General features: G+C 42.4%; 1 protein-coding gene across 2 annotated transcripts in view; it reads right to left on the minus strand.

Annotated features, from left to right (window-relative positions):
• Positions 1-22158, minus strand: part of Nrdc (nardilysin convertase) — a 63508-nt gene that overhangs the window by 913 nt on the left and 40437 nt on the right. For both annotated transcript variants that reach the window (XM_040756982.1, XM_040756983.1), the window contains 15 exons: positions 18275-18379; positions 16546-16669; positions 14389-14475; positions 12782-12901; positions 10943-10994; positions 8755-8905; positions 7085-7212; positions 6131-6293; positions 4693-4724; positions 4328-4466; positions 2391-2438; positions 2058-2110; positions 1623-1706; positions 719-809; positions 415-531 (listed from right to left, as the gene is read on the minus strand). In XM_040756982.1, coding sequence (XP_040612916.1) covers positions 415-531; positions 719-809; positions 1623-1706; positions 2058-2110; positions 2391-2438; positions 4328-4466; positions 4693-4724; positions 6131-6293; positions 7085-7212; positions 8755-8905; positions 10943-10994; positions 12782-12901; positions 14389-14475; positions 16546-16669; positions 18275-18379 — 1494 coding nt within the window. The remainder of the gene's footprint in view (positions 1-414; positions 532-718; positions 810-1622; positions 1707-2057; positions 2111-2390; positions 2439-4327; positions 4467-4692; positions 4725-6130; positions 6294-7084; positions 7213-8754; positions 8906-10942; positions 10995-12781; positions 12902-14388; positions 14476-16545; positions 16670-18274; positions 18380-22158) is intronic.

Genomic DNA, 22158 nt, shown 5'->3' on the forward strand with positions numbered 1-22158 from the left:
GTCTTTCTCCCGGCTCACAGGGTCCCTCATACTCAGCAACTGTTAAAACAGGTCAGCTGCCCAGATGAGTGAACCAAAGCACTTTTGTAGTGGTTTCACTAATTACAGCTACAAGTAGCAAAAGACCTGAAAGAACTCCATGTTCATAAAAACGTAAGCTCTATGGATTCCTTAGTAGACACCCATAAATTCCCCCCATAAAAAATCTCATCATAACCTTCAAAGTGGAGCTGCTCTGGCTGAAGCTGGTCCATGCACAGAGGTAAAAAGCATCTTACAGATAACAAGACAAGAGAAAGACAAGCAAGATGCATGGCCTAGGATTCTCCACATGATGCTGTTTAGGCCTGGGACTGTACAGTTGAGGGCCTCCCCCATCTTTCAGGGCTGTACTGGTCTAAAAGAAATCATTACCTCATGAGCAAGGCGGTCAAAGAGGTACTGCTGTGTCACCACTTCATTCCAGTTCCTGTCCACCTCCTCCCCAAGGTGGGTGTCCTCACACTCCTTCAACTTGATCAGAGCTGTGACCTGTCGGCCATGACATCACACCCATTCAGAAAAAACTTGGCTTGTGATAGACATGCCAGCGTGGCATGTGTGCGTGTTGGGTTTTAAAGGGATATTGTTTAAATATACTGGGACATTAACATCCTGGCAAGCATGGTAGTGACCAGCTCTGGTGTCCTCAAGGCTTAAGAGAATGGGCAGCAGTCACCTGAGTATTGAATGCTTCTTCAGTGAGGTTCTCAATCTTCTCCTCAAAACTGGAGAGAAACTCTTCTATTTTCTTGTCAACAGTTTCAGAGCTGAAACAATTTGGGTAGAAGCCAAAGTAATTCAGGCTCACTCGCATAAAGGCTGAAAGCTTTCTACCCTAAGCCAGGAGAGCAAGAAAATGAGGGAGAACTCTTGTTCCTCTTACCTCCAGCCTCATTTCCTACTACCCACACAGACACAATGACAGCCAGCTGGGCCATGCCACAGCCAAAACTGGCAAGGCCTTACACCTCAGGTGCAGAGTGCTTGTGTGGCTAAGACTATGTGTATGTTTTACTCACATGTGTACCTGGGCCCACAGAGGTCAGAAGAACACATTGGGTTCCCTGAAATTGGATTTGCAGACACTTTCGAGCCACCATGTAGAGGATGGGAATCAAATCCTAATCCTCTCCAAGAACAGGTGCTTCTACCCACTGAGCCATCTGGTAATTTTGGGCTTTAAGGCAGCCTGGGCTGGCCTTGATGTATCCTTGACTGCTTCTCAGGAGCTGGGATTACAAGAGGATGCTCTCATGCCTGGCTTTATGTGGTGCTGGGAATCAAACCCAGGGCTTTGTGCATTCAGTGTTGAGCCACATCATCAGTCCAACATCCCTTTTCTCTGGTCTCCCTAGTAACAAACATTAGTAAGCCCTGCAGAGGGACCTGTAGGATTTGAGCCACACCCTATGGAACTAATAAAGCCTCTGATTAGTCCGAGATGTGCTGTCCACTACCCACCCCACCCGTTCCAATTAAAAACAAACCATGCTTAGTGGCAGTATATCAGATTCAGGGAAGCACAATGAAGTACCCCACCCCCATGTCTAGAACAAGAGGGCATTCATTTACTCTCTTACTTGTATTTGGTTGCCTGAGTTCCAACAGTTACAGAGAATCCTAGAATCCCAGATGTGTTCCTACAGGTCGGGTAGACATGGTACCTAAAAAGCCAGAGAGAGAGGTATTAGAGGAGTTCATGTGATTACCTGATTACTGTCCAGAGAGGCACTGAGCACGGGCTGAAGGGCTTTGGAAGTTCCAAAAGGGACAGACGTAAGTGTGTGTGCAGCTGCTCTAGGCTCAAGTGAAGGCACCTACCCCAGTGCTCAACAAGCTCACTTTTCTGGCTTATCCAGATGCCCTGACGAACTGATCTTAGTCCCACATACAAACTGCACAAGTGCTGACATGTAGGTACTAGACTGTAAGGTATGGGAGGACTAAAGCACACTGACAAGCTGTCTGTCTGCAAGGAAGCTCCAAACCCTCAGTGCTCTTGCCAGCACACTTACCCAAGGGTCTGCTTGGTTCGAAGGAAATCAAAGCAGGGTTCTTCCATGTGCATCTGAAATTCAACAATACTTTCCATCAGCCTAACTCCCAGAAGAGAAACCTTAATTTCTCACCTCAAGATGTAATATATATGTATATATCTCCAAAATCCTCCTCCCATACAGGCCTAAATGGTCCAGGCCCCTGACTGCTCATATTGGATGAGAATCAGTGGCCACCTGATCTACAAATTACAAGTTTCTGACTACCACAGGTTCACAGCCCTTAGGCATGAAAGTTGGCCTCATGGCAAGTAGACCAGCAACTCCTGAACACCACTTCCATGCACTTACCACAAGCAGCTCCATAAGAGTGTATTCTTTTAGACTCCTGGTACCTGACTGAAGGGAAAACTTGATCAGACAAGCAATGGCTTATGATTACAAACAAGGATTTAGCAATCCATCTTGGCAACTACTTTCTTAGGTTTCACTCCTTAGCTTCTTGCCTCAACAGTCCTGTTTACTATGCCTTCCCACTAGCCTGCGAATAGGAATAGTGCTGGAACACTTGTATTGTTGGCATTGGTATAGACTTCCAGGTAGAGAAGAAACCAACAACACTTAGCCTGACAGCTCCTGCCTTCAAGGCTCTAAGGAGGATGGCAGAAAATGTTGAGTGATTGTGAAGAATCTGAATCTGTTTCTCAGATGAATAAACAATAATAGCTCCTGCAGTCAAACACATAGACACAAACCAAGTACTATGGAAGTCTGGAGAATAGCAAATGAACTCAAAGGATGGGTGGAGGCCAAACAAGGATGCTGCTACTGCATGTTAGAGTAGGTCTCTTGCAGACTTCTCTGGCAGATTCATTCCTTATTTTCCTATTTCGACAGAGGAAGAGGATAGTCTGACTAAGAAGCACCAAAAAGTCCTATTTCCCTTTTATAGGGCTACCACATAAGCAGTCGAGTGTGTTCTGTGAGGAGGCAAACAGTTTCCTAAAAAAGCAGTTAGTATGGGACAGCCATGGCATCAGGCAGATGAATTTGACCAGGACAATGTCAAAATAAGAAATGTGGAGAGGAGGAATGACTGGGAAGATAGCTCAGATGATAAGTGCTTGCCCTACAAGCACAGGACCTGAGTTGAATCCTCAGAATCCACATTTTTAAAATGCTGGGCTTGGGCTGGAATTAATTCCCAGTACCCAAATGGTGGTTCACAACCATATGTAACTCCAGTTCCAAGGATCCAATACCCTTTTCTGGCCTCCACAGGTACCAGGCATTCATGTCATACATACACACATGGGCAGGTAAAGTACCCATACCCATAAAATAAAAAAATTCTTTTAAAAAAATTCTCAGCATGGTGGCATATACTTGTAATCTTTGGGCTCAGTGGCCACTAGCCTTGCCTGCTTGTTGCACTCCAAGCCAGTGAGGTACCTTGTCTCTGTTTTTAAAGAAGGGGTAGGGGATGGCACTCAAGGAATAATCCCCAAGGCTGGCCTCTGACCTACTCCCACATGCACCTATAGAAACTAAACATACACTACAATAACGGGGAAGACTCAGGACCAGCAATACAATAAAAAGTAAACAAGGCCTTGCTACCCAAAGGCTTAGCCAACTTGGGGGCTGCTGGGAAGTGCTTTTTTACAGACCTCCTCCCCACGCCACTGTGGAAAGAACACACACAAAGGAGATCTGAGTCCCAGAGAATAAAGAGCTCTGCCTTGGATTTACCATCCCACAAAAAGCAGGTGATGACTTTCACATCTGGTAGTCTTCCTGTTCTATGCCAACTGCTTAGCTAGCTAGGTTTACTTCATTTCTTTCCAAGTTGTCCTTTAAAAATTTCCTGCTGCTTGGGTTCTGTTACAGACTGCATAGGAATTTCCATCACATTTTACTGTGTTCTACATTACCAACTAGTTGATTAATAAAACAATACTCGTGATTTTTTGTTTGTTTTTGTTTTTCGAGACAGGGTTTCTCTGTATTGTTTTGGAGGCTGTCCTGGAACTTGCTCTGTAGACCAAGCTGGTCTCGAACTCACAGAGATCTGCCTGCCTCTGCCTCCCAATCTTGTGATTAAAGCCGTGCCACCAACGCCCTGTGGTTTTTTTTTTAAAGAGGGAGGCACATTTTACAGTTTTTGAATGCAGAAACACCAGGAAGGCAAATGGCCTCCAGATTAATGCAACAAAAGTGCCTTTAAGGCCAGTGGGTGAACTCATGCCTAGGTACTGCAGGCCTGTTGTACAAAAGGGCCAACTCACCTGGTAGTACACTGTGACTTCAGAGTTAGCATCACCTTTATTCAGGGCTCTGACTTTGCATAAGTGGTGGCCGCTCGGCAGCTGCACCACCTGGAACTGCACAGGCATCTCCTGCTCCAGGGGCATGAAGTTCAGCTTGCTGCAAAAGAGTCAGCATGGGTCACGGGGGCAGACCTTATGCTCTCCCCAACCCCAAACTGAAGACCACAGGCTTCACCTCCCTTCTGAACCGCTGTGTTTGCACTCTGCTCAAGAAAGCCAAGCACAGGGAGGGTGTGGTGAGCTGAGTAACAGTGAGCTACAGTGTAATGCTTCTGTCTGGGAGGAGCACTAACTAACCTCAGAGGGAACAAACCAGTACTTACTCAACAACATACTTCAGGAAATCCATAGACTCCTAAAAGGTAAAAAAGAATAATTCCAATTTTCTAATTCCCTGCAGCACTTAGGACAGACAGCATTAGGAAAGCAGAGAGTCAGTCACCTAATCCATGGACAAGTTATGTTTCTCAAATACTAAGTGACTCAAAGCTGCCCTTCTGACTAGTATGTGTCTCCCTGCTTCCCACTGGCTTATGTAGCCAGGCCATGCTCATGGCCAGTGCTGTATTTTGGAAATCCGGGCAGCTGACACATCCTGCTATGATAATCAATAGAACAGCATGTGACTGACTCCATCCCTTCTGTTCCCCCTGAGACTGTTTTGCCTACAGTAAGCTCATCTCTGAAGTAATCTCTCCTGCAGCCATTTCATGACACTAAGTCTCAGCCCTGGTCCTCCCACTGTGTCAGACAGACAGCTAGCTAGACCTGCGTTCCGTGCTATTGAGTCTCAGGAAGGTCTTTCTGTTGGCAAGACAAACCAAGGCTGGTTTGGGGTTTGAGTTAAACGAGGAAGAAGGAGAATAGAAACCACAGTTCTGAGAGTGGCCATTTTTAATTTTTATATTCTACAAAAGACCACTCCAGCACACATTCCTCCCTCCCAGTCTGCCTTACCCAGCCAGCCAGGAAGTTTAGACTTCTTCTCCCCAGTTGTCTCCTAAGCACTTTTCATTTATTTAATCATTTTCATATAACATAGCTTGCCACTTAACAAAGTGTACAATTCTTAATTCCAGGACAATTTCTAATCCTCAAGAGGTGGAGGCAGGCAAATCTCTGTGAGTTCAAGGCCAGCCTGGTCTACAGAGTTCCAGGACAGCTAGGGCAACAAAGTGAAACCCTATCTTGAAAAACCAAAACAAACAAACAAAAAAATTATATATACAGTTAACTTTAGTCAAGCTTGTGAGACATATTTCCAAAATATCTCCATCTTAGAAAATCAGAATTATATACCCATTAAATACCTCCCGTCTTCCTCCCTCCCAGTCCCACTGGGTTCTGGAAACTACCATTCTACCTTTTCTATCCATCTTACTACTTAGATACCTCAAAAGTAAGTGGATGTTTTACTGCTTAGCTTGGCCAGGCCTGGCATGTAGGTTCTGGCTGCGCATGTGTGTACACATACTATCACTCTCCTCTTCCTGCATGTATGTACACACCCTTTATCACTCTCTTCTTTCTATCTTAATCTCTACATTATGATTTTCTCATGATCTTCAGCACATTTAACCAAAGCAAAATGAATAACAAAACAAACCCTTTCACTGGGTCATAAAGTCTTCTTCATAAGACCTGGCCTGGCATCAGGAGTCAGGAACTCCTTCCAGAATTTGGCCAAGCTGGCCCAACAAAATCTTTAGGGAAAACAATGTAATTCACAGGCCCTGCCTACCATAAGAGCACCTCACTCACCGTGCTGGTGACATTCCCTTGCACCAGGCCCTCAACAAAGAGCTGGGATTTAAAATCCTTGACAAAGTTCAGCAGAGAATCAAGGGAAAGGCCGTCCATCAAAGCCCGGTATTTGTCAATCATAGACCAGCGGGAATATTCCAGGATTAAAAGCCTCACATCTCTGTACAAAGGACATTTAAAAACAAATGTTACAAGAAATGTAAGAAAAATGTTAGGTCAAGATTCTGCAGAAGTGTTTCAATATACGTGAATCCCATCATAAGATGGAGAAAAATGCCAGAATGGTCAAAGCAGCCATTACACTGCATACAAAGGTTTAAGTGGTTTTATTCACCAATACAATGTACCTTCCTGTCTCAGATATAGAGTAAAATATTTCACATAAGTTACTAAGTTTGTCAAATTTAATTGTACACAATATTTTGTATACAAATTTTTAATTATTGTTGTTTTGTTAGAAAGTCCACTAATTTGTAATACTAGCTAATACTAGAGTGTCTACAATGACAGTGACTTTAGTTCATGATCAGACTAACTTCACTCCCCATCTCCAAACTGACTCCCTAATAGCTACTGGATTTCTCTAGTTCTTAATATCTGATTCCATTTCTTGGCCCGTGTTTAAGGTCAGGATATTGGAGGACCAGTTACAGATGCCTCAGCAATGACGTCATGAAGGGGCTTAAGCCTTCTCTACCCTTCCTACAAGGGCTCCTCGATCAGCTGGTGAGGAGCAGATGAGGGGTACCCAAGGCACTTTCTTCTGATTCACACAGAGATACCCATGCAGGCTGCAATTAGCCAGGGATCCATTTCACAGAGAGCTCAGCTCCTTTGGCACTCTTCTCCACAGTGGAGGTTAAAAGACACACAGTGAACAGTTCAAGTCAGTAACTCACACGCCCCTCCTAGGAAGTTAACCATTTTTAGGCACATCCCATGTCTACCTACTTAGCCAGAGTCTCAGGCTTGATGAGGATGTTGAAGTAGGTCTTCTTGAGTTGCTCAGTTATCATTGTGAAGACAGCAGGTGTGGAACTGAACTCAGCCAGGTAGTCAATGATGAGCTGAAAGAGCAGCTAAAAGACACGGCACTTTAAGCAACAAAGCATGGAAAGCACACTCAACATCAGGGTGCAGATGCTTTTCTCCAGTTAGCACCAGGGCCGGGCGGGGCAGGCACTGCAGGGAGCCCAAGAAGTGCTCAGGACTCAATGCCCAAAGGCCAAAGCTAAAGCAATGTGTCTTCCGTTTTTATCATTTTCCTTCCAAACTATCTTTAAACTGTGCCTTTAATTGAAGGGTATTATATTTGCACATAAAGTTTTGAAGCAGTGATAATTTTAACATTGAATTGTCTTATCCAAGCCAGACATGGAGGTGCACAGAGGCAGGTGGGTCTCTGTGAGTTTGAAACCAGCCTGGTCTACAAGAGCGAATTCCAGGACAGCCTCCAAAGCTACACAGGAAAACCCTGTCTCACAAAAACAAACAAACAAACAAAAAAAATGAAGAACACCAGTTTTCTTAGATTTTGTTTTGTTGTGTTTTTTTGTTTTTCGAGACAGGGTTTCTCTGTATTGTTTTGGAGGCTGTCCTGGAACTCACTCTGTAGACCAGGCTGGTCTTGAACTCAGAGATCCGCCTGCCTCTGCCTCCCGAGTGCTGGGATTAAAGGTGTGTGCCACCAACGGCACGGCTGTATTTTTAAATAGCTTTTCTAAACACATTTCCCAAATGATATCCACTGTATTCTTGGATTTATTCTGTTTGAATCTTAAACCTACATTTGAAGGGGGACAAAAGTAAGTCACTCCATAGTCCTCCTGCTGGGCAGACCGAGGAGAAGTATAAAGGGAAGAATTAATCTTGTGAGTTTTGTCAGCACAGGGCTGGATTCTGCAGGTTTTTCCTGTGCAACCTTCCTTACATGAAAACCCACTTCACAGAATATGAATGTCCCTCCTTAAATTTGCTATGCTCTTTTGTGAAAATTTACCTCATACCAAACCTAAATGTCAGTGTGGGCTTCAGAGAAACAGCAACCAGTGAGATCAGACCTAAAGCACAGGTGGCTTCCTATGCATTGCCAGTAAACATGTTACTACAGCTTATTAATGTGTTTTCATACATAACATATTCTCAAAATTCTTGGAGTTGTGGCGATGGCTCAGTCAGTGAAGTGTTGGCCGCACAAGCATGGGGACCTGAGTTCCACTCGAGCATCCATGTCAAACTAAGTCAAGCACCTGGCAGCCAGAGACAGGAGGGTCTTCAGAGTTGAGAATCATGAAACCCCAGATCAGGGGAAAGCCTGTTCTGGTCTGCTTCTCCGTTGCCGTCATAAAACACTGACCCAAACCAACTTGACAGAGGAAACGTTTATTTAGCTTACACTTCCACATCACAGTCTATCACTGAGGGAAGCCACGGCAGGAACCTTATTAAGTATGTTCAAAGTTAGAACAGATGTCATATGCAAGGAAAACCTACAGACACTGCCCACTGGGAAGCCCTCCTATCAAAGTACCACATTTGGGCCTCTGCTTAGTGCTTTGGGGCAACAAGGGTAAATATGGGATTTCAAACCTCCGTCTAAGAAAACTAGTTCGCACACTTACAGGTAGTTTGTGGTTGAATCCTTTCACACGAATAATTAACCCATGTTCTCCAGCTACCAGTTTATACTCCAGCTGTGCCACGTCAGCTTCATAAGCTGGTTCAGCAAGGTTATGAGTAAGAATATTGACAAAGATGTCAAAGAGGACCACACTGGAAAATACGAAATGTAACTAGCATTAATTGGCAGAAAGACAAGAATTTGTCTATCAGAATAAGAAACTTCACCCTTAGTAAGGTGTCCATTCCTCTGCTCTGGAAAATACAACCCATGAGATCTGAAAGAAATTCTAGCTTACACCAGGAATCAGCTTCACAGGTAAAACTACCTTTAGTAGTTTTCCCAATCTTTTCATGTCTCATACACATAGAAAATGGCATTGTGCATGCACACAATGAGGGAATGAACCAGCATCAGAAGCAACCAGCCCCAACCAGCCAGCAACCCCAGCTACCAATCAGGCTTAGGCTTTCAGACTCTTTAAAATAGCAAGAAAGGGAGACCAGTAGTATATTGGGAGTAGGGGTAAAGAGCAGTAATGTTTACCATTTTAAGGCTGGATTTTATAATTAAGAGGCAGTAGTGGCATGCATCTTTAATCCCAGCACTCGGGAGGGAGAGGCAGGCAGATCTTTGTTTGAGGCAAGCATGGACTATAGAGCCAGTTCCAGGACAGGTTCCAAAGCTACAAAGAGAAACCCTATCCCAAACCAAAAATAAAGTAAAATAAAACAAATCTAGAAATGCACTAACATTTTCTGAGCCTTTCCTATAACTCACTTTTTGGGTCATCTGATCTCCTACAGTGCAGCTATCTATATAAATACATGAGTAATTTGTAAAGAACAAGTCATGATTACAAGTTTGGAAGTTGGGGTTGGAGAAATAGTTCAACACTTACAAGCTCTTGCTGAGGACGGGAGTTCAATTCCCAGTACCACAACAGACAATTCACAACTGCTTATAATTCCAGCTCTAGAGGAGCCAAGAACCTCTTTCTGGCCTGTTTCAGGACCTACAACCATATGGAGCATCACCACCACCCCACCCTGCCACACCCACGCCCCAGACACATGCAAACACACACAATTTAAAATAAATCGAAAAACCCTGCAATGCTGTAGGTGCTAGACTTTAGGTGCTAGACCAACAGAAATGCGGTCAGTCTTCTCTGTAGACAGCCAGCCAGCCCTTCAACGACTCCATTCCTAGTTTACAGTGAGGGTTTAACTTTAGGGCCTCTCGCAGCCCAGTAATTCTGTGATTTGCATACAAGCTATTATAATTGTTTAGAGTGCAAAAAACAAACAAAAATCCATAAAACAGCAGAGCTCACGTACTGAAAAAGAAAATATCCAGCTGTTCAGGCTAACATAACACTTTTCCAATAGACAGACAGACAGACAGATAAAGGTCGGTGTGCTGGTCCCAAGGAAACACTTCCCAGAAGAGTCTGCGTCCATGGTACTGATCTCTTCTTAGTCACATCTGATTCTTCAGCTCCAGCTGACCACACACCATAGATTCTTAACTCCAAATATCACACACAAGGCCCCACAGAATCTTTGTTTCTGCTTGAAACTTCCTAAGCCAGGCTTCATCATCTGCATCTTTCTTAGCATTATCCTCCAAGTTCCCACAACAGCTCACCAAGCTTTGAACACTCTAGGACTTCTACAGTCCTTCCACAATCCTCCCCAAAACATTGTCCAGTCTGTCACAGCAATGCTCCACTCCTGGCACCAACTTCTTAGTTAGGGTCATTGATGTTGTGACAAACACCATGACCAAAAGCAACTTGGGAAGGAAAGGGTTTACTTGGCTTACGCTTCCACATCACTGTGCATCATCAAATGAAGTCAGCAGGGCAGGAACAAGGAGGCAGGAGCTGATGCAGAGGCCATAGAGGGTGCTCCTCATGGCTTGCTCAGCCTGCCTTCTTAGAGAACCCAGGACCTCCAGCCCAGGAGGGCACTGCTCACATCAAATGTCAATCAAGAAAATGGACCACAGGCTTTCCCTCAGGCCAATGTAGTAGGGGCATTTACTCAATTGAGGTTCCCTCTTCTAAAAAAAACCTCTAGCTTGTGCAAGTTGACATAAAGCTAGCCAGCACAGTCAACAGCTTTTTTTTCTTCTTTTTTGAGGAAAAAAATAACAATAACAACAACAAAAATCCAACAACTTACTTTGCTGCAGACTTCTGTATCAAAGGTGAGATCAGATGGAAACGTATATAGGCTGGAAGAAAAAGACCATGGATAAAACACAGAAGGTCAGAGATGCAAATATTTTAACGCCTACTATTTTCCCCTAATGTGGCTTTTAAAGTCTAAATAAACTAGTACCTAAAGCTTCATTACATGTTTAGTCTCTTTTGTCCCTGCATAGTTTATTTTTATTCTTAAAGCTTTAAAAGGGTATTTTCTACCATTCCTAATAAAGTATCATCGGAGGTACACTTTAACCTATGGGAATATCAGACATGAATAACCACTTTTATCAGTAACTTCAGACAGGTATACATGTTAGGAACATTAAGCAAGCAACTCAGTGTTCACAGAAGTCAGAACAAGAGTTTTGTTTGTAAACCGCCGGGCGGTGGTGGCGCACGCCTTTAATCCTAGCACTCGGGAGGCAGAGGCAGGCGGATCTCTGTGAGTTCGAGGCCAGCCTGGTCTACAAAGTGAGTTCCAGGACAGCATCCAAAGCCACAGAGAAACCCTGTCTCGAAAAACCAAAAAAAAAAAAAAAAAAAGAGTTTTGTTTGTTTTAACGAAGTTGAAAAAATGACAATTACTATTTCTAGATTCTTTTGTTTGGGCCAGGTGGAGGGTGGGGGACAACAGGGTTTCTTTGTAGTTTTGGAGGCTGTCCTGGAACTAGCTCTTATAGACCAGGCTGGCCTCGAACTCACAGAGACCCACCTGCCTCTGCCTCCTGAGTGCTGGGATTAAAGGTGTGCACCACCACCACCCAATTTATTTCTATATTCTTTTTTTTTTTTTTCTTTTTTTGGTTTTTCGAGACAGGGTTTCTCTGTATTGTTTTGGAGGCTGCTCTGTAGACCAGGCTGGCCTCGAACTCACAGAGATCCGCCTGCCTCCCGAGTGCTGGGATTAAAGGCGTGCACCACCAATGCCCAGCCTATTTCTATATTCTTAATAAACCATTTGAGCTATAATGGCACAGCATAAATCCCCAAACCTGGGAGGCTGAGGCAGGGGGGCCACCATTTGGAGACCAGCCTGGATTATATATTGAGTGAAGTTTTGGAGAAAGGGGGCATGGAGAAGAAGGTGAAAGGGAGGCTGTGTCAAGGGTCAGGACACTGATTAAATGGCAGTCTCAGACTATGATTCCAAGACACACACAAGAACAACATAATTCGGACCATCACTTAAAAGATAAGGAATTTAAGGAGTCTGTTTAGCTCCATACTACACATGCTTATACTAAAAGCAAAGGGCAGAAATAAGCATCTGGGGAAGATTTCACATTACAACTCTGGATTAGACTTTCTATTATACCTAGGAATAATTTTCGCCATATCTTATTCTGTTTTTAAACTATGTTCAAATAATATAATCAATCCTTTAAGATAGTCAAATATCTGGTTCTAATTTCGTTTTTCTGGGAGGAAAGATACTTAAAAGCAATCTCTAGAATTGAATTTTTTTATTTTCAGTGTGTGTGTGTGTACACATGTGTGAGAGTCAGAGGACAAGTCTTAGAATCTGGTTCTCTCCTCCCACTATGCAGTTCCTGGCGATCAAAAGCCGGGACATCAGGCTTGGTATCAAGTGCCTTTAGCTGTTGAGCCATCCCACCAACCCTAGAGCCGGATTTGTACTTCCTGGAGAGCGGACTGTGCACACACTGCTGTAAGCACAGGGGCACACCATCAATCTGTAAGTGAGAAAGAGGCTTCAAAGTGAACGTGACGGAAGGAAGCAGGCAGCAGGAACAGAAAGGCTGCCACACAAGAGAAAGATTCCCTACTGCATTCCTTTAGAGGGCAGGTTTACCTTTGGGGATTTTGAATTTGTTGTCTTTCTTATACCACAGGCAACCTTGTGGAGTATTCACAATTTTAGCGGGGTATTCGGTTTCAGGGCAATCAAAAGGCTTCAATGTAAAGTCCGTGGCTAAAAAGAACAAAAGAGTAATCATTTTTCAAATATTGGAATACAATGTACACTTGGCCTTACATTAGATGAAAACTAAAAATGTCTAATTCCCAACAATACATTCTTATCTCTGTACATTCAGCTTCAGTCCCTGTCTCAAGTAATTGTTACATAGGAGAAGGTGGCCTTTGAGTCAGGTACTTATGTAACTCAATCTTTGAATGAATATATTCTTCAGTAAGTATATCTTTTGCCAATCTTAAGGACTTGGAAAGGTTACCAAACAGTACTGGTAAATAAAGCCTTACTTATCTATTCAAATGGAAAACTGTTTAGTTAACATGTTAATTAGGTAAAAGATAAGAGTTAATTTAAAGAAAATGGAGAATAAAAGATGCATATAATGTATTCATTAAAAATGGGGCTAGACAGATGGTTAAGGGCACTGGCTGTTTGTTCTCCCAGAAGATCAGGATTCAGTTCCCAGCACCCACATGATCAGTCACAACCATGAAACTCAAGCCATGTGGGTGTTGGCAACTCAACCCTGGTCCTCTGCAAGAGCAACAAGTGCTCTTAACCACTGAGTCAATCCTCCAGCCCCTTGACACAGTACTTTAAAGACTCATCACAACTAATGAATGCTTCCTTTCTTTACATGACTGAATAGTATTCTAAGGTATGCATGTACCAGTTTGGTTCATTGACCTCATGACTCTTGTGTCTAGTGCTGCTGTGAGGGTGCAAGGACATGGATGGGAGTGTCTTCTTTCATCTCTTATGGACATGGATGATGCCTGGAACTGCTGGGAAGGAAGGTGTCCTAAATAAACTATAGTTACAAACTTTGTAAAACCTCCTGATTTTAAGCTTCTCACTGAAACTCAGAAATATATTTGCTAATGCAAGCTAATAGACAGGTCTGCAGATACATGCCTATTTAGAACAAAATGTTTTGAAATGATACCTTTTCTATATGCAATTAAACATTTGGCTATTGTCTATTCACATAGACTTTATAAGTTTTCAGCACTCACCACAGCAAACGCAAACCTATTATGTTGACTTCCCAATTCATCTTCTCTTTAATACATTTATTTGCTTATTGGGGAGGGGAAAGGTGGGGACGGGGACAACTTGTAGGAATTGGTTCTCTCCTTCCACCATATGGAATCCAGGGGTGGAACTCAGGTCAGACTCAGTGGCAAGCACTTTTACTTGCTAAGTTATCTGGCTGGACCTGATTTCACAACCTTCTAAAGTTTCTTCCTATGAAAGGATCAGCTATGAATATTAGGAGCCTGGTTCCTCCAGTGACTCGGATAAGTCACTTTGCATTTCTAAATTTGCTTTTTCTCCACTGGAAAACAAAGAAAATAGTAATTCCCACCCCAGAATACTGCTGATGTCCTAAAATATTAATTCATTTGTGAACACCATGTACTCCATAGCTGTGTTTTATTAGCACATGGATCGACATATACAATGAATACTATTTTACTGACCTATGTACTTGTTTTCAGCTGGAAGATGAAGATCTGGATTTAAGTCAAAATTAGTCTTCCACAGTTCAGCCCAAGAGTTTTCAACATCTGTAGAGAGGAAAACAGATGGATCCAACAAATAATGCAATGCTTAGAAATCTCTTAACAAAGCCAGGCGGTGGTGGCGCACACCTTTAGTCCCAGAACTCAGGAGGCAGAGGCAGGGGGATCTCTGTGAGTTTAAAGTCATCATGATCTAGAATGAGTTCCAGGACAGCCAAGACTGTTTCACAGAGAAACCCTATCTTAGGGGGGAGGGGATGGGGAAGAAATCTCTTAACAAACCAGCCATCAACTGGCCTTTACTACTAAATTTCTCCTCAGGCATAGTTACAAAACCTAGAAACTCACTAGTCAAAGGGACCTAGCAGACTCTGGTTCAGCATCAGTCTTTCTTCCTGTACCTCTTCCCTCTTCAGTGTTGGAGAAGAGTCTCATTACTGGAGTTCCTTCTGCCTTGGGTTCCTGGGTACTGGGATTATAAGTATGTGCCGAGTGACACACATGTACAGTGAAGTCAGACAAGTGTTCTCTTTCCTTTTTCTTTCTTTCTTTCTTCTCTCTCTGTGTGTGTGTGTGTGTGTGTGTGTGTGTGTGTGTGTGTGTGTGTGTGTGTGTGTGTGTATTTGAAGAATAGTTTGGTATTTTCGTTTGCATAGAGCAGGAGCTAGACAGTTACGCATCCAGAGACACATTTCTCTAAAACAATGGTTCCCATCCTTCCTAATGCTGTGACCCTTTAATACAGTTCTTCATGTTGTGTTGACTCCTAACCATAAAATTATTTTCATTGCTACTTTACAACTGTAATTTTGCTATTATTGTGGATCATAATATAAGTATCTATGTTTTCAGATGGTCCTGTGAAAGTTCTGTCCAACCCCCAAAGGGGTCACAACCCACAGACAGAGAACTGCTGCTCTAAAACAAAGTGAAACCAAGGGCTGCAGTGCACTTGGAGATGAAGGCAGGAAATTCTGAGTTCCAGACCAGCCAGACCTACACAGCAAGACTTTGTCTAAAAACAGTAAGTAATATCAATGAATAACAAAGTTAAAAAAAAAAAAGTCTACCTACCAAATAACCAATCAAGTAGGATATTTTCACTAATTCAAATATATAGTATATAGCATAAAAGAACTGCTCACAAAGTATGTTTGTTTCAAAATAAATTTTTAAAAACTTATATGTTTTGCCAACCATACTGGTACACTCCTTTAATCCCAGCACTCAGGTAGCAGAGGCAGGCAGATCTCTGTGAGTTTGAAGCCAGTACCCTGGTTGGTTTTTGTCAACTTGACATGAACATAGACATATCTAGGAAGAGATAATCTTAATTGAGAAAATGCCTTCATCCATATTTGCCTCTAGGAAGGTCTATGAAGTATTTTCTTGATTGATGATTGATATGGGAAGACCCAGCTCACTGTGGGTGGTGCCACCCCTGGCTGGTGATCCTGGGTGCTATAAGAAAGCAGGCTGAGAAAGCCAATAAGCAGCATCCTCAAATTCCTGCCTTGACTTCCCTTGGTGATGGAGTGTGACCTGAGAGCTGTAAGAAAAAATAAACCCTTTCCTTCTCAAGTTGCTTTTTAGGTCATGATGTTTTATCATAACAGAAACCCTAACTATGGTACGAGGAGTGGAGTATTACTGTGACAGAAAAGACCATGTTTGTCGAGTTTTGTGAAAGCATAGTGAAGACGAGAGAAACCATAAGACAGCACTCTGAGGCAGGGGTAAACAGATCTCTGTGAGTTTGAGGCCATCCTGGTCTACATAGATAGGGAGTCTAGGATAGCCAGAGCTAATGTAGAAAGACCCTGTCTAAAAAAAAGGTAGCAATCCTGGTCTATATAATAAGTCTAAGGTCAGCCAGGGCTACAAAGTGAGGCCCTGTCTATAAAATTAATAAAAATTAAAATATTATATATGTACCCACACAGCAGCTCACAACTACCTAAAACTCTGGTTCCTTGGGATCTGACACCTTCTGGCTTCCGCAGGTATCCACATAAATGATTGCACATAAACACATACATGTACAGATGAACACATACATAATAATCTTTTTTAAGAATCCCCAGCTGAGTCAGATAGACTTCATCAGTCTCTTACCTTCTATGCTGTACTGAGTCCCAAACCACTTCTCCTTGAGGTCACATCTTCCCTCATTAGCACCAGACAGAAGAACTAGGTTTGCCTTCTGAGGAACCAGCTTATTAAGAGCTTCAGCAATGACCTAACAAAGGAGACAGGAAGTGACATGAGAGAAGGGAAGGGAAATATAAACAGTAACAATTTAAGTAAATACACTCTTGTTAAAAAAAAAAAAAAACAGTTGCGTTCAAGGCCAGGCTGGACCAACAGCCTCCAAAACAATACAGAGAAACCCTGTCTCGTAAATACCAAAAAAAAAAAGGTTGCATTGTTACCCTAGTGTCTTGATGTCAATGAACTGTTTCTAATTCATGAACCTCCTAATTTATAAAACTCCTTAAGCTTACTACTATTTCAAAAAGCTTATTTTTACTTTCATTGAGATATAATTGACAAAAATCAAATATTGTGTCCTCATGGTGCTTTAAACGCTGCTCACCTGGCCCCTCACACTCTAATGGGACTAGCATAAATAAGTAGGTCTGTAACTTACTGCATTATCACTAGGTGGCAGAAAGCAGTGTGTAACATAACTCTTCATTGTTGGGTCCTATCTTGTGCATTTTAAGATGGTTTCTATAATCTTAGGCTTCTATCCACTAGGTCCTAGGAGTACCTTATACCCCATCCCTGACTGTCCCAAAGTATCTCCAGACACTAACACTAACAAATGTTCACTGAGGGCAAACTACCCCAGACGCACATAAGCTACCTTATAGGAAGGTGCTTGCTCTTGACTAGTTCCCACAAGTGGAGGAACTGCTGCTCATTGCACACAACATTATATGCAAGTCTTTTTAATCCTTGTAGCCCTGGGGATTAAACCTAGGACCTTGTGCATGCATGTTAGGCAAATCCTCCTCCACTGCATTACATCCCAAAGCTTCTTTCAATTTTTTAGTTTGAAACAGGGTCTCCACCTGCCGCTCATACAGACTTGAGACTTGAGCTTGAGATCCTCTAGCCCAGCCTCCCAAACAACTCTAATTATAAGCCTGTGCCATCAGGCCAAGCCCATAAGCAATTTGTTTCTAATTGAGGGACTCTTACATTTTCCTTGTAAATATATTAAGTATTAATTTTTTTTCCTTTCAAGACAGTTTCTATGTGTAATAGCCCTGGATATCCTGGATTCACTATGTAGACCAGGCTAGCCTTGAAGTCACAGAGATCTGACTACTTCTGCTCCCTGAGTGCTGGGATTAAAGGTGTGTGCCACCATGCCTGCCCAAATTTTAAGATTTTTAACAGTCCTGGATTTCCAATTAAAAGTAGGCTAGGCAATTTTTTAAAAGAATGCTTAGAAATAAATCTTAGAAAATGCCTTAACTATTTTAAGTGCCTTAGTACTTGAAAACTTCTCATCCTTTATATTAAAGATAATGGGGTTGGAAATGTAATTCATTATATGAGTGCTTGCCTAGCATGCAAGAGGCCCTGTATCTGACAGAGGTACCACATGAACTTGGCACCTGGGAGAAGCAGAAGAATCAGGAGTTCAGGGTCATCTTCAATTACAGAGCAAGTGTGAGGCCAGCCTAGGATATATGACATTGTCTCCAAAGCACAGAAAAGATGGCCTAAACTAAACTTATCATTCTCTCCATTCTCACAGTTCTTAAAGACAACTCTACAGTTTTTCGCTGCCTCATTCCTAAAGCTAGTTCTAAATTGGACTGCTCCTTACTTCTGGCTTGTACTCGAACAGAAGCTGATCCCCGGTGAGGAAGTCCTGAAGTGGGTACAGCTGCATGTTCTCACACATGTTCTCCACATACTCCACAGGATCTGTCTGTAACGAGGCATAGTCGTTATCATTTCATGCAAGAGCCACCATTGCTGTCCTTAGTCCATCACAACACACACATGAGGCAGAAGCATTTGAGTGGCTCAGGACTCCAAGAGAGTCACCCCATGCTGCAGTGCCAGGAAGCTTCACTTGCAAAGTGCTACCCCAGCCCAAGACCAACTACTCTGCTCCAGTCACACCAACCTCTTCATGAGAGCAGCCCAGCCCCACACTGAACTCTGTCAAGTGCCCAACATGACTACTATGTCTATAAAGATGGGGACTCAAGACTGAAGCAGTACCAGTTAAAAAGCATTTGCAAGATGAGTCAAACTACAATGTGTCATTAGATAATAGTGACAAGTAGGAAGTAGACGAGTGGGTGTCAATAGGAGAAGGCAGGGCTGGAGAGAGCAGCCAACAGGCACAGGCCCCACAGGACAAGAGTAGTGACAGTGCTCTGCAGAACAGCAGGGTAACTATGGGGAACAATAAATTCTTCAAAATAGCCAGGACAAAAAAAAAAAAAAAAAAAAAAAAAAAGGAATTTAAACACTCCCTAAATATACATCAATGGTTTGCTAACAGATATACCAATTACTCTGATCTCAACATTACACATTGTATACATGTATTAAAATCACACTGTACTAAAAAATGGACATTTATTATACTGTATAAAAAAATTTCTAAGAAGTTATATTAATCAGTAAGTTATCTCAATTTAAAAGTAAAATAAGAAAAATGGCCAGTTCTTTATAGGGTAGAACTAGTTTTCCAGGAAAAAAAGCAAAAAACAAAACAATCAACTCAAGTGTTTACTGCAGACCCCACCACACTGTGGTGGTCTGAATGAGAATGGCCCCCATAGGCTCATGTTTGAATACTTGGTGTCCAACTGGAACTACTTGGGGATTAGGAGGGTTAGACGAGGAGGTGTGTTACTGAGGTGGGCTTAAGCTCCCGAAAGCATACCACCTCTGCCACCGCCACCCCCTGTGCAGTCTTGGCCTCCTGCTTGCAGTTTGAGGTGTGAGCTCTTAGATGCAGCCATCCTCCATCATGGACTCTAACTAACCCTCTGGAACCATAAGTCAACTAAATGCTCTCTTTTATAAGTTGTCTTGGTGCTGGTATTTTATCACAGCAATAGAAAAAATAACTACTACATACCCAAACTCTGTTTTTACTTTATTTTGAGACAAGAGTCACACTAAGGATAGCCTTTAACTCACTCAGTAGCCTACGCAGGCCTTGAACTTCGAATCTTCCTGACTCAGCCTCCACAGTAGTTAGGAATATAGGGTCATGCCATCAGGTCTGACTCTGTTTTACCTTTTAATTTCTTTTAAGATTTATTAATTTATTGCATATATAGTATTCTGCCTGCATGTATGCCTGAATACCAGAAGAGGGCACCAGATCTCATTATAGATGGTTATGAGCCATTATGTGGTTGCTGGGAATTGAACTCAAGACTCTGGAAGAACAGCCATTGCTCCTAACCTCTGAGTCATCTCTCCAGCCCTGTTTTACCTTTTTAATAAGTTATTTTTGGCAGCTTCTTCCTTGTAATGCAACTGTTCTAACCAACATGGTAGAAACCTGAGCACTTAAAATCACTTGCTCTGACAAACAGACCCTACCTCAAAGCTGATCTACGATGCAAAAGCAATAGACGAGGTACTGGTAAAATGTATGGCAAGGGTTTAATCTCTAGCATCACAAAGGAAAATATGTACACAGAGTTTTTAGTTATAATTTTAGATTTAACATTGGAAACTGTAATCAATAAACCAAAAAATCTATCCTTTTAAAGTCTATAAACCAATAGTTTTTATATTTACAAAACTATCCCATCATGATCACTAAGTTCCAAACACTTTCATCATTCCCCAAGCTTATAGTACTGAATACTCACTGCCCTCAGTACACCATCTATAGATGACCATCATCTATCATCTGTGTTCTGTTCCTCTAAATTTGTTTTTAGCAAAATCTCAATCATTTGACTTTACCAATAAAGACTCGGGAGGCAGATGCCAGCAAGCTCAGAGAGGCAGAGAAAGCGCCTGGCTGACCTTCCTCCTCCACTGAAGTCCCTGACCTCTTTTTTCCTACGATGTCTCAAACTCCCTTCAATTTCCTGTGCATCTCTATCTGTCCTCCTGACTCCCTCTTACTCTCCATGGTTTTTTTCTTGTTCACTCCCTGTCAACTACTTGTTTACTCTACCTCTTGACCTATGGTTGACTTTATTTAACCCTGTTTACAATATTCAAGCAGAAAGTTCTTGGATTAAAGGTGTGTTCCAGGGCTGAGACACACCACAACTAGAAACAGGTTTTTCCAGTAAATGGAGCAATCTCAGGGTTCACAGTGTGATCAAATATCCTGCAACAAAATAGTCTCATTTACCGTTCAGTGTCTGGTTTCTTTCATTAAACATAACATTTCAAAGGTCCATCCATGTTGTAATATAAAATCAATCCTTTATGGCTGAATAATATTCCCTAACAAAAATATTTTGCTTCATTTTTTTATTCAATGGTTTATGAAGTTATTTTTACTTTGGGGCTATAATGAATGATGCTGTTATGCACCTGTGTACATAAGTTTGTGGGAATCAATGTTCCCAATTCTCTAGTTAGCTAGTTCAAATGTTAACTCTGTTTAGTTTTTGAGGAAACTGACAAACATTTTCAGAGCAGCTGTGACATCTCCCATTCCTAGCTATGCCCAAGGATTCAGATCCCTCCACAGCTGCTCTAACGTTTGCTAATACACACCCTTCAACTGCTTTGTCTTCTATAAACTTTTCTACTGAAGTCATTCATTCAACTGCCTTCCATTAATTGCTACATTATTGGTCATACTTTCCTGCCAACAAAGATAATCTTTACTGACATTCTAGGAGACAACAAGATAACTGAGCAGGTAAAAGCACTTACCACCAAACCTAACGACCTGCACTTAATACCCAGATGGCAGAAATTGTTCAATTCCTACAAACTGTCCTCTCACCTCCAGATGTGCGCTATCACATACACGCAACAAAAAAAATTTTACAAAAAAATTTTAAAAGCTCTAGGTCAAACATTTGACTTATGAAGCACACTGAGTCCAAGTGTCATCAGCCTGGGAATCCAGCATGGGACTGATCAAGACCCCCTGAATCTGGATGTCAGTGAGGAGGCCTAGGGAATCTATTGAGCCTTGGGCAGCAGATCAGTACCCATCCCAAGTATACACACGGACTTTGGACTCCCATAGAACAATGTGAGGTGCACTCTCACCCTGAACTCTTGGGGAAGGGTCTAGGCCCTGCCCTATATGAAATGACAGACTATGCACACCCCCATGGAGGGCCTCACCCTCCCTGGGGAAATGAGGGGATAACGGGGGGGGGGGGGTATGGGAGGGGAGGGGGAGGCACGGGAGGAGGGGAGGGAATGGGAGAGGGACCTGGAACTGACTTGTGAAGCAACCTCGTTTCTTATCTAAATTTAAACTGGAAAATAAAATTTAAAAAAAAATATTACTTCGAAAAGGCATTCCTATTTGCCTTCTTGGTGAAGGTTAGGAAAGAAGTGTGAAGAGAGAAAAGGATGAGGAGCTATGACATAATGAAGATGTCATTAATGTTTATCTTGAGATGCCCTGCTAATGATTAACTAGAGGCGCGAGGGGGGATTCATTCTTAACCTATAGGAATCTGGGTGTCACCTATAGCTGTAGTACACAAATGCTCACTCTGGTACCTCCCCTTGTGATTCTGACTG

Source organism: Mesocricetus auratus, unplaced genomic scaffold, assembly GCF_017639785.1.
Source record: "Mesocricetus auratus isolate SY011 unplaced genomic scaffold, BCM_Maur_2.0 Super-Scaffold_100014, whole genome shotgun sequence".
NCBI lineage: Eukaryota > Metazoa > Chordata > Mammalia > Rodentia > Cricetidae > Mesocricetus > Mesocricetus auratus.